The sequence below is a fragment of the Bufo bufo genome, chromosome 3, assembly GCF_905171765.1.
Source record: "Bufo bufo chromosome 3, aBufBuf1.1, whole genome shotgun sequence".
Lineage (NCBI taxonomy): Eukaryota > Metazoa > Chordata > Amphibia > Anura > Bufonidae > Bufo > Bufo bufo.
Genome location: NC_053391.1, coordinates 124,853,052 through 124,865,352, shown reverse-complemented (window position 1 = coordinate 124,865,352; position 12,301 = coordinate 124,853,052). Strand labels below are relative to the sequence as shown.

Genomic DNA, 12,301 nt, shown 5'->3' with positions numbered 1-12,301 from the left:
AGGAATAGCTACTAATCCAGCTATTTACCAGAGAAGTGGCCTTGATTGGTTGGGTCTGAGTCTGAGACATTGTATGTTCAGTCTGGTTTCAACTTGCAATGGTCTTTAATGACCCATCGTATGTTGAAAATATTGTATCCTGAGGCCATTGTATCTTGAGGGACCACTGTACTGACAAATACAGTGCTGATTGTTACACATTTGAGTCACCTTATTATAACCACCAGCTAATATCCAGAGTGACCGCCATGTACAGCACGGACAGCAGCTAGATGGGCTGGGAGTGACCCGGTAAAGTCCTGGTAGGATGTCACAGGTATCTGGTAAAGATACCAAAATTTTCATCTGACGAGGCCTTTTCATAACTTCTGCGGATCCACCACCAGATATAGGGATTATTAAGACCAGCATCTAAAATGCCGGTCTTAATAAATGACCCCCATGGTGTTTCTGCAGGTACAATTGTATGTATGTGTGAGAGAGAGAATATTTAAAGGGGTTTTCAGAGATTTTGTTATTGATGGCCTATCCTCAGATCATCAATGTCTGCTTGGCAGCATCCGACTCCCAGCTCCTTTGCTAATCAGCTGCTGTTTTTTTGAAGAGGCCTCGGCGCTCTGATGAGTGGACACAGGTTCAGTTTCACCACATAGGGAACGCCATAGAGATAAAACCCGTAAAACTGTGGCTGAATTGCGTTTTTTTTTGTTTGTGTTTTTTTTCCAAGTCCACTCCATCTAAAATTTTTCCTGCTTCCCACTACATTCTATGTCCTATTATATGGTAGCATTAGAAAGTAAAACTTGTCCCACAAAAAAACAAGCCCTCATACAGCTATGTGAATAGAAAAATAAAAAAGTTATGGCTCTGGGAAGACCAAGAAGAAAAATGAAAAAGCAAAAAAAATTAACTTTTGGTATTCAAGGGGTTAAGCATTATTCTGTCGCCTGTTTTAAGGTGAGTTGCCCTGTGTTGCCTTAAACCATATCAGAGACAGCTAACCTGCTTGCTGATAGTTGAATGTTTCCTACTGTATACTATACAGGCTGAAAGATAAAGCCATAAATGAGACCAGCCTCTCTTCTCTGATAATCATAGGTCAGCTTCAGTTTAATATTAACAGGACTTTGTTTGGCTAAGTAGCTAATAAAATGTTTCTCTTCTTCCAATTTAAGGTGTAAACTAACAGAGGGAAAGCCCTTTTGTGAATTGCGTTCAGACATATAGAACTAGGGTGGTCCTCATCAGCAGTGTCTTCTTTTAGTCTCTGTCCTGCTTTCAGGCTTCTTCCTGACCTCTTTGCCCTCTCTAACGTCTCGCTGGTTGCACCTGAAATCTGACTAGACAGAAGCATGCAGAGTAGCCGTGAGGACAAGCTGTTGTACTGGGTTCTTACATTGTGCAGGCAGCGAAAAACAGTCATCTCTGCTAATGTGCTAAATTCTGTAAGCAGATCTGAGCAGAACAGCAATCAATCTGCTATGGTGTAGTTGCTCCCCTAACTCGTGAATATGCTGGATGTTACCTGAGGAGGATACAACCGGAATACACGTTGCCCAGTTTACATACAAGGCAGGTGCTACGCAGCAGGTATGCACCCACTGTCACTTGGACAGATTTGGCTTGCAGCGTTATCCAAGTGGTCTACCTGGTATTCACCCGTTTACCCTTATAGAGGGATCTCGACTCTGCTTCAGGGGAAGCACTAGGCCACTCCCGGAGTAGTCTTTGTTCAAGTGACTGCTGACTCCCGGGGGGTCAAGAGAGGCTGGTATGAAACACAGAGGGGTCAAGCAAAACCGTACTCTGGTTCAGGGCAGGCAGAGTATGTGCAATCCAGTAAACAGTCTGAGGTTTGGTCAGGCAGCTTAGGTTCAATATGGAGCTCACACAGGAGTCAGACACAGAACAGGCAGCAAGGAATCAAAATCCAGGAAGCAGGCAGTAGTTGGTACAAGGGCAAATGAATGTAAAGCAGTACAGCTTAGCAGGCACTAGCAAACTGGAACCTATTGCTCAGGCACCCGTCCAGGTGCCTCAAGTAACCCTGGATAACCAGCCACTCACAGGGGATGATAAGGGGTGTGTGTGTTGGCATTTAAAGAGTCATAGGAAGTGCGCACACCCTACAACCAGCAAGAGGCATTGCCGGCAGAATGCAAACTTGTGGCCTGCAAGGTGAAGGAGGTAGCTACTCCGGCAGCCAGGCCTGATGTAAAGGGGGATGAAAAGACTAGTGGGTCCTTGCTGCCAGAATGCAGGAGTGGGTGAGTAACACAGGGCACGCCAGAGACACCAGGACGGCAACAGGCACAGGCCACCTCTGTAACAACAGGAACACCTGGGTAACAAATTGCAACAGTATCACACATTGATTCGAAAAAGAAGTATTGAGGAACGACTGTCATTTTGGTGCTGTACATGCAGATGTGGGTGGTTTAGGGGCCAAAACTGAGTTGTCTGTTTTCCTTTGAAGCTGCAATATGTGACTTTCTCTTACCAGATGTTTCCCCTTTCTTTCAGGTTATCACTTGCTTTGGCATATCTGTGCTCCTCCATCGGTATGTGGGATTTTCAGTGGTGGCCCTGCTAGTGGAAATTAACTCCATCTTCCTGCATCTGAGACAAATACTGCTCATGGCCAACCTAGTAAAAACCACCGTGTATAGGCTGAACAGCCTACTGAACCTGGGGACATATGTCATCTTCCGGATCAGCACGTTGGCTTGGATGACAAGGTGGCTGGTGATAAACCGAGAGAACATTCCTCTGCTCACCTACACCATTGGCAGTGTTGGGATGGCCATAATGACTGTGATGAATATAGTGCTTTTCTACCGACTCTTGAGAAGCGATTTCCTTAAGTCAGCCCGAGATATGCCAAACGAAAAGGATAAATAACAAGTAGAGCTTCATTCTGAAGATTCAGGGAGACTTTTGGGCCATAATATTGTGCCCATTATTTGTAGTTCTGCTTGTGATATTCACAAGAACCCAATACTTGAGTATTACCTTCTCTGAATCTGTCAGATGACATGTCTACTACTCTAATGAGAAGACCAAAAGAAAGATTGCCAGGTGCGTCATACATTTACAGACAGTCTGGTCTAAAGGGATGCCCCTTCTTGAACCCTTTAGATGCCATCAGCCATCATGTTCATCCATTCTCCAGTTCCATGCTACTAATAGCTCCTGCACTTAGGTATCGGTACATCTACACCGACCAGACAGACTCACTTTTTCTGGATTTTCATAAAAAAAATGTATGTTGTGGATGGAAATCATGATATTTTTCTGAAATGGAAGCATTGGTATTGCTGAACACAGCATATATTTAAAGGAAAACTGAACTAGTCATGTAGGTTCATTCCAAACTAGTGATATCTGTCTATGGTATATACAGGGAGTGCAGAATTATTAGGCAAGTTGTATTTTTGAGGATTAATTTTATTATTGAACAACAACCATGTTCTCAATGAACCCAAAAAACTCATTAATATCAAAGCTGAATATTTTTGGAAGTAGTTTTTAGTTTGTTTTTAGTTTTAGCTATTTTAGGGGGATATCTGTGTGTGCAGGTGACTATTACTGTGCATAATTATTAGGCAACTTAACAAAAAACAAATATATACCCATTTCAATTATTTATTTTTACCAGTGAAACCAATATAACATCTCAACATTCACAAATATACATTTCTGACATTCAAAAACAAAACAAAAACAAATCTGTGACCAATATAGCCACCTTTCTTTGCAAGGACACTCAAAAGCCTGCCATCCATGGATTCTGTCAGTGTTTTGATCTGTTCACCATCAACATTGCGTGCAGCAGCAACCACAGCCTCCCAGACACTGTTCAGAGAGGTGTACTGTTTTCCCTCCTTGTAAATCTCACATTTGATGATGGACCACAGGTTCTCAATGGGGTTCAGATCAGGTGAACAAGGAGGCCATGTCATTAGATTTTCTTCTTTTATACCCTTTCTTGCCAGCCACGCTGTGGAGTACTTGGACGCGTGTGATGGAGCATTGTCCTGCATGAAAATCATGTTTTTCTTGAAGGATGCAGACTTCTTCCTGTACCACTGCTTGAAGAAGGTGTCTTCCAGAAACTGGCAGTAGGACTGGGAGTTGAGCTTGACTCCATCCTCAACCCGAAAAGGCCCCACAAGCTCATCTTTGATGATACCAGCCCAAACCAGTACTCCACCTCCACCTTGCTGGCGTCTGAGTCGGACTGGAGCTCTCTGCCCTTTACCAATCCAGCCACGGGCCCATCCATCTGGCCCATCAAGACTCACTCTCATTTCATCAGTCCATAAAACCTTAGAAAAATCAGTCTTGAGATATTTCTTGGCCCAGTCTTGACGTTTCAGCTTGTGTGTCTTGTTCAGTGGTGGTCGTCTTTCAGCCTTTCTTACCTTGGCCATGTCTCTGAGTATTGCACACCTTGTGCTTTTGGGCACTCCAGTGATGTTGCAGCTCTGAAATATGGCCAAACTGGTGGCAAGTGGCATCTTGGCAGCTGCACGCTTGACTTTTCTCAGTTCATGGGCAGTTATTTTGCGCCTTGGTTTCTCCACACGCTTCTTGCGACCCTGTTGACTATTTTGAATGAAACGCTTGATTGTTCGATGATCACGCTTCAGAAGCTTTGCAATTTTAAGAGTGCTGCATCCCTCTGCAAGATATCTCACTATTTTTGACTTTTCTGAGCCTGTCAAGTCCTTTTTTTGACCCATTTTGCCAAAGGAAAGGAAGTTGCCTAATAATTATGCACACCTAATATAGGGTGTTGATGTCATTAGACCACACCCCTTCTCATTACAGAGATGCACATCACCTAATATGCTTAATTGGTAGTAGGCTTTCGAGCCTATACAGCTTGGAGTAAGACAACATGCATAAAGAGGATGATGTGGTCAAAATACTAATTCTGCACTCCCTGTAGTTTGGAGGTCGGAGGGTCTCGGTGATGTCACCAGATAGTCACTGCAGCTTAGATCCCATTCACTTAAGTGGGAGCCAAGTTGCAGTAACCCTGCATGGCCACCAGATAAAATATTAAAGGCGATTAGAAAAAATAGGTCTATTTTATATTTCCAGAAACAGCACCATTCTTTGTATAGGTTGTGTTTGGTATTGCAACTCATCTCCATTCACTTAGCTAGAAGAATAGACACAGACCATGGACAAAAGGTAGTGGCGTTTCTGGATAAAACAGACCTGTTTTTCTAATTTCAGGCAATACCTTCAAGGTAAGGTTTCAAATGGCTGAATGGTCACATCCAAAAACTTTATTACTATGAATGTGTGTTAGGGATTAGTGAACCGAGCTTCTGATCCAAAATCCGAATTCTCTTCGCTCCGTCTCCGTACAGCATTAAAATGTGAAGTGAGTGATCACCGAAGTCCCTGGATTTGAATTTTGAACTTGAAAACCATTTAAAACCTTGATTCTGAGGTTGGCTTCGGTACCGAAGCCTACTTCGGATACCTGTTTTAAAATGGTTTTCAAGTTTAATAAAATGCCAAAGTCTTGCGAGATGGATCTCCCTACAGCATTAAAACAAATTTTTGAGCAAACTTACTTCAGATCTTGGATCCGAAGCTCGCTTCTCTCATCTCTAATGTGTGTCCCTTGATGATGCATGCCACCATAAAGGGATTTTCCAGGCTTCTGATATTTATGGCCTATCCTGACGAAGCGGAGCCAAACTGATCCATCCTGGCACACAATGTAGGTCAATGGGGATGGATCCGTTTGCTCTTACACAATCTGGCACAATAGAAAATGGATCCGTCCCCCATCGACTTTCAATGGTGTTCAAGACGGATCCGTCATGGCTATAGAAGACATTTAATACAACCGGATCCGTTCATGAAGGATACATGCGGTTGTATTATTGTAACGGAAGCGTTTTTGCAGATCCATGACTGATCCGCAAAAAACGCTAGTGTGAAAGTAGCCTAACGGAAACCGGAGGGATCCGTTATGCAGGCCATAGACTTCTATTATGACTGAATGAATAATGGAATGCCTCTAAAGGCATTCCGTCATGGAATTGCGTTTATGGTCCATGGTAACGGAATCCATACCACAATTCAGATTATTATACCACACCCTGAACTCGAATTTCAAAATATGAAATTTGCTCATCCCTACTTACAACCATCAGTGACTCTTGCATCCTTTATGTTGGTTATACTTAGTTTTCATCATCTCGGCTGTAAGGTTTTTACTACACATCACTTGAAATCTACCTCTCAATGGTGCTATGGACTTGAGCCTCTACCAGATCTGAGTCTTACATAGTTCAGGTGGCAGTAAAAAAAATTACAAGATAACAGTATTTGCTAGTGTACAGGCCAAAGATGTGTTCTTCCCCATCACCTGGCTACCTCACAAGTTTTTCCTTGCCGTGTGTTGTGCCCCCCCCCCCCCCCCCCCCCCCCAGTGATGAGGCAGCCGACGACCGCTGGCCTCATGTCGTAGATACTTTCCTCTGTGAATATTTGCCTACAACATAATAAGCTGAAGTTCCAATCAAAGAGCTAATTCTATATGGATACTGTACATTAGTTGCATATATTGCTAGAGAGGGAGTTAGCTTTTATTTCCAAGATGGAATCAAATATCCTTCTGTTCCAGCAAGTAGTCCGATCACTGTGAACATGGGAAGACGTGCAGTGAATGGCTAGATCCGTGTGATGATATTGTCTATAAACCCCATGGAGCAATGGTGGGAATTTGTATGGAATTAAATAAAGTTCTGGTCCTGCCACACAATAAACACAGTAGTGAGGAACACCGGAGCAGCAGAGTTGGAATAGTAGGGGATTTCATAGGTAAGTAAAGCCAACCACTGCCCTTTTTTTTTGATCCCAGACAGTCCCTTTTAAGAAGAGCCAGAAACCAGCACTATAAAATGACAGGACTGGGGCAGACGCCAAGATTTTACATCTTGGTGTACACTACTAGCCCTCTACTCCATTGAAGCAGTTTCAGTCTGACGTCTGCCTGTCTATTACTCAGTAGTGAGGTTGATTTGTATGCACTGTTTTATTTTTGCAATTGATGCCATTAATATTTTATTTTCTGCACTTTGATGAGCATGTAAATTATTTATACAAAAAGTACCACCCTTTTTTCCCATTTAGAGCGTTTCCACTTCTAGAATTTATAGGTAGATGCAATTGACATTTGTACTTTGTCCCAATTCAACCTTGATGAAACGTTTGCAGTGGCTTTCTGGTCAGGTCATCGCCTCTGTTGCACTTAAAGGGCATCTGGCAAGAGATTTGTACCTATGAAACTGGCTGACCTGTTACATGTGCTCTTGGCAGCTGAAGGCATCTGTATATGGTTCATATGTGCCCACATTGCTGAGGAAAATGAAGTTGTAATATATGCAAATGAGCCTCTAGGAGCAACGGGGGCGTTGCTATTACACCTAGAGACTGCTCTCTCTGCAACCGCTGCACCCTCTCCACTTTGACAGGACCAAGCAGTAAAAATGCTACAAAACCTTTTCTACGCCAGAAAGCCAGTGTAGAAGCTGGGTAACTCTCACCCTTTTTCTATCACCCATTCTAGTAGTATATAAAGTGTAAGATTTGTAAACTAGTCCTAGAAGAGCTTATCCTTTTATTCAATTTTGGAACTGCAGTTTCATAACTGGCTATTTTTGACCTCCTGCATAAATACCAGTGCAGACAAGTGTTGGTTTTCCTGTGAAATGTCGATGTCCTCAAAGGGCATCTCTCACCAGTTTTATGCTGCCCTATCTGAGAACCTGAGAAAAACACTGGGTCGCCACCTTCAGTGAGTATGAGGACACCCTGGCACACGCTGTGTATTGAGTGGACTCCATTCATGAGAATGACCCAATGTTTTAATCCTGGTCCATGTGACCAGTTTATGTTGCTCTCAGATGGGGCATCATAAAACTGGTGACAGGTCCCCTTAAAGGGTTGTGCAGGATTCTAAAAAATGTCATTTATTGTCTCTTCACTTTGATCTCCATGCTCCCGCTGTTCTCCATTGTTTACAACCCAACCTTCCAGGTTGTGGACGTAGATGAGCAGCAGCCACAACACTTCCCATAGTGCTATGCCCTGCTAGATCAGCCAGCAATGTAAACGCCTACTACACCCTTCCCTAGGCCGAAAAACGTTGCCACTACACTCCCCATCATCCCCTTGCATTGTCCTCCACCACAGCTTTGATATGACAAGCCTACCCTACTTGTGGATTGAGAGAGTCGATCTCCCCATTCTGAGATAACATTGGTCTGACATCATGACCATTTGGACAGAGATTCTGACGGAGGGCAACGTAGGGGATCTGGTTGTGAGGAAATAGTCTCCACAGAGGGTGCAGCCACGTGACCACTCTCCCAATCTCCAGACTGAGAGGCAGAAAAGGATAAGCCCCCTAAGGTCTTGTGAACACGACTGTGTCTATTTCAGTCCAGAAAAAAATGAATCCACGAAGTACAGACTTCCATGACCATTCTGTATTTTTATGACTCCCAACAAGACAAGAATAGGACCTGTTCTATAATTTGCGGAACAGCCACACGGATCCACAAAAGAAAAAATGGATGTGTGCCTGGCTTCATAGAAAGGAATTGCTCAGTGTGTTATTTGTGAAGAAATGGATAGTGCACAGAAGAAAAATGCAGTCGTGTACATGAGCCCTTAAAGGGGTTCTGCAGTTTGTTTAAACTGATGATCTATCCTCTGGATAGATCATCCGCATCTGACAGGCAGGGGTCCGACACCCGGGACCCCCGCCGATCAGCTGTTTGAGAAGGCAGCGGCGCTGCTGGAGCGCCGCGGCCTTCTCACTGTTTACCGCTGGCCCAGTGATGTCACGACTAGTATAAACTTGCCTGGACGCAGCTAAGCTCCATTCAAGTGAACAGAGTTTAGCCGCGCCCAGGCCAGTTGATACTAGTCATGACGTCACTGGGCCAGCGGTAAACGGTGAGAAGGCTGCGGTGCTGCTGGAGCCGATCAGATGCTGATGATCTATCCAGAGGATAAATCATCAGTTTAAACAAACTGCAAAACCCCTTTAAGCAAAGGGAGCTATGATACCGCAATTGTATCTGGAAATTTAGGGGCTCATTTATTATGGCTGTTGTTTTTTTGGAAGTGATTTTGACCTGTTTTCTAAGTCTAAATGTACGCCTGATTTAACACATTGTTTAGCAATCATAAATCGGGCACATTTGTGTTGTTTGGCGGTCTCCAGCAGAATCGTATATTAAGTCCTAATTGTAGTGCGTCAGTTCCCATGCTGCAAACATGTCTAGCTCTGGCCCACCCGAACATCCTATGTTGAAGTTATGGAACAAATTTTTATTGTACAAATTTTCCCTGCAAACGTAAATCCAGGACAAGCATCAGGCAGTTCTTTGTTGGCCTGCGACTTACCTGTCACGGAGAGAATCGTTCCTCCGCTCCTGCAGTCTCCCCGTAAATCCGATGTATCAGCTGGCTCATCTAGTCCCATCACTGTTAAAATAAAATAATAAATTTATATGCAAAATTTTTCACATGAAGAGACAGTGATGATAGCTGAGCTTGTAAGATATTTAAGTATTTAATTTTGTTTTTAAATTTTTCCTCCTGTTTCCCTTTTTTTGTGCTAAAATCAACTAAATTGTGTTTTTGATTTTTGTTTATCTTGTTTTTAATTTCATTTTTATCGTAATAGGTTGTCCATAATTTTTTTTTTATAGTCTCTTTTGGACAGAAACCAGATAAGGTTTCCCAGAGTGGCAAATCTGCATTGCGGAACACCATCTCTGACAAAGTATTGAGTCTTAGCGTTGCTGTCAGAACAGTACCCGAATGTAAAAAATATATTTTTTTTTTAAATGGCGTGATTTACGGCAGAAAAAAGAAGTGTAAAATGTCCAAGATGGCTCACCATTCTCAGCAAACAGGTGGTGGGCCTGTCACCGATATTGATAAAAATACACGATTGAGTGAAACATTGTGACAATTTGCTAAAAAAAAAAAACATTACATTTACATTATACTCTGTTAGGGCTCTTTCACACCTGCGTTGTTGTCTTCCGGCATAGAGTTCCGTCGTCGGGGCTCTATGCCGGAAGAATCCTGATCAGGATTATCCTAATGCATTCTGAATGGAGAGAAATCCATTCAGGATGCATCAGGATGTCTTCAGTTCCGGAACGGAACGTTTTTTTGGCCGGAGAAAATACCGCAGCATGCTGCGCTTTTTGCTCCGGCCAAAAATCCGGAACACTTGCCGCAAGGCCGGATCCGGAATTAATGCCCATTGGAAGGCATTGATCCGGATCCGGCCTTAAGCTAAACGTCGTTTCGGCGCATTACCAGATCCGACATTTAGCTTTTTGTGAATGGTTACCATGGCTGCTGGGACGCTGAATTCCTGGCAGCCATGGTAAGTGTAGTGGGGAGCGGGAGAGCAGTGTACTTACCGTCCGTGCGGCTCCCCGGGCGCTCCAGAGTGACGTCAGGGCGCCCCAAGCGCATGGATCACGTCATCCATGCGCATGGGGCGCTCTGACGTCATTCTGGAGCGCCCGGGGAGCCGCACGGACTGTAAGTATACCGCTCCCCCGCTCCTACTATGGCAACCAGGACTTTAATAGCGTCCTGGGTGCCATAGTAACACTGAAAGCATTTGGAAGACGGTTCCGTCTTCAAATGCTTTCAGTACACTTGCGTTTTTCCGGATCCGGCGGGCACCTCCGGCAACGGAAGTGCATGCCGGATCCCAACAACGCAAGTGTGAAAGAGGCCTTAGTGTTTAAAATATTGAAATCCATTACATGGTTGATCGGGAGATGGGTATTTTACTTAAAAACTGTGATCTAGTTAAAGGGATTCTGTCACCAAGTTTTGGGCTATAGAGATGCGGACATGCACGGCTAGATCGCCGCTAGCATGTCCGCAATATACCGGTCCAATAGAGCTGTGTGCTTTTTATTTTCTTTAAAAAAGGATTTTAGAGATATGTAAATGAGTCTTGTAAGGTGCCCAAGGGTCTGTACGAACCTTCCTGGTGCCCAGCCACGCCCGCCTGTGAAGAAGCCCAGCACCGCCTATGTCCTCCGAATCTCCTCCTTTCATCAACGATAGATTGCCGTAATCTCGCGATGCGCAGTTCCTTCCCTGAGGCTGATGCCAGCACAGGGAAGGAACACCTATACCGGCACTGCGCATGCGTAAAATAGAAGATAAATGTGGCCTAAAATTTACCATTTAATTTTCAAACTTGTTGCAAGTCTAAAAAATATTTAATGTCACAATGAAAATGAGAAAAAAATCATGTGGAATCCAATGAATAAAATGTTCTAAATGACACAAGGAATGTCTCCGGGGATGTACAACAGTGATGTAAAAAAGCTCCTGCAGAGTATGGGGAGGAGCGATCGCTAACGCCGCCCCCCTTCCCCATACTGTCTTGTTGTTTCCCGGCAGCAGATTGTGTTTACACAGCACGATCTGCCACTGGGAAACGATGATCGTTTATGCTGCACAAAAAAATCCAATTACCCGATGAACGAGCGTTTTGCTCGGCGGTACATTTACACCACAAGATCATCGCTAACGAGCATCACTATGAACGCTCGCTAGCGATTATGTGTTCAATTTTTTAGCCAGTGTCAGGGGCCGTTTATTGTATTGTCTAGGCTCATGTATTCTCGGCCCTTCGTCTCTGCTGCAGCGCACATTCGAAGACGTCTATTTTAAGACAGGTGTCTTGATGGCGTGAGTTGCGCCAAGTATGCGACTGATTTAGTCAGTCGCTCTTCACAAATCGATTGTAATCTGGGTTTGCAGTTCTAAATTTTGTTGCCGACGGATAAGTTCTAATGTGCGCCCAAAACGCAAAGAAAACGTGCGCCAAAAATGAGACCCAAATAGACCGGACATAGACCTAAAAAAAGATTCATAAATGACTGCCTAGGTCTCTAAAGTTTTACTTGTGCACTTAAAACACAAAAAAGAAAGTTGACCAACTTATAAGATATAAAGGTTGTGAAATAATGAATGTTTCCTTTGATGTTGCCTTTAAGGCCTCATGCACACGGCCGTTGCCCGGCCCGCAAACAGTGGGTCCGTAATATGCAGGCACCGGCCGTGTGCTCCCAGCATCACGGATGCGGACCCATTCACTTGATGTTCCTGTCCGTGCCTCTGCACTGCAAAAAAATATAACATGTTCTATTTTTTTTGCGGCGCGGACGGATCACGGACCCATTCGAGTTGAATTGGTCTCGATCCGTCC

At 43.9% G+C, this 12,301-nt stretch overlaps 1 protein-coding gene and 1 long non-coding RNA gene across 3 annotated transcripts in view; both read left to right on the top strand.

The window, feature by feature from the left end:
• TLCD2 (TLC domain containing 2) overlaps window positions 1-3,376 on the top strand; it is a 48,700-nt gene extending 45,324 nt beyond the window's left edge. For both annotated transcript variants that reach the window (XM_040421815.1, XM_040421814.1), the window contains one exon: window positions 2,524-3,376. In XM_040421815.1, the coding sequence (XP_040277749.1) occupies window positions 2,524-2,901 (378 nt within the window). In that variant the 3' untranslated portion in view covers window positions 2,902-3,376. The remainder of the gene's footprint in view (window positions 1-2,523) is intronic.
• Window positions 3,377-11,243: 7,867 nt separating this feature from the next.
• LOC120993264 lies at window positions 11,244-11,945 on the top strand. Its single transcript, XR_005777184.1, has 2 exons — window positions 11,244-11,475; window positions 11,625-11,945. It is a non-coding gene; the product is annotated as an uncharacterized LOC120993264 (long non-coding RNA).
• The last annotated feature ends 356 nt before the right edge of the window (window positions 11,946-12,301 follow it).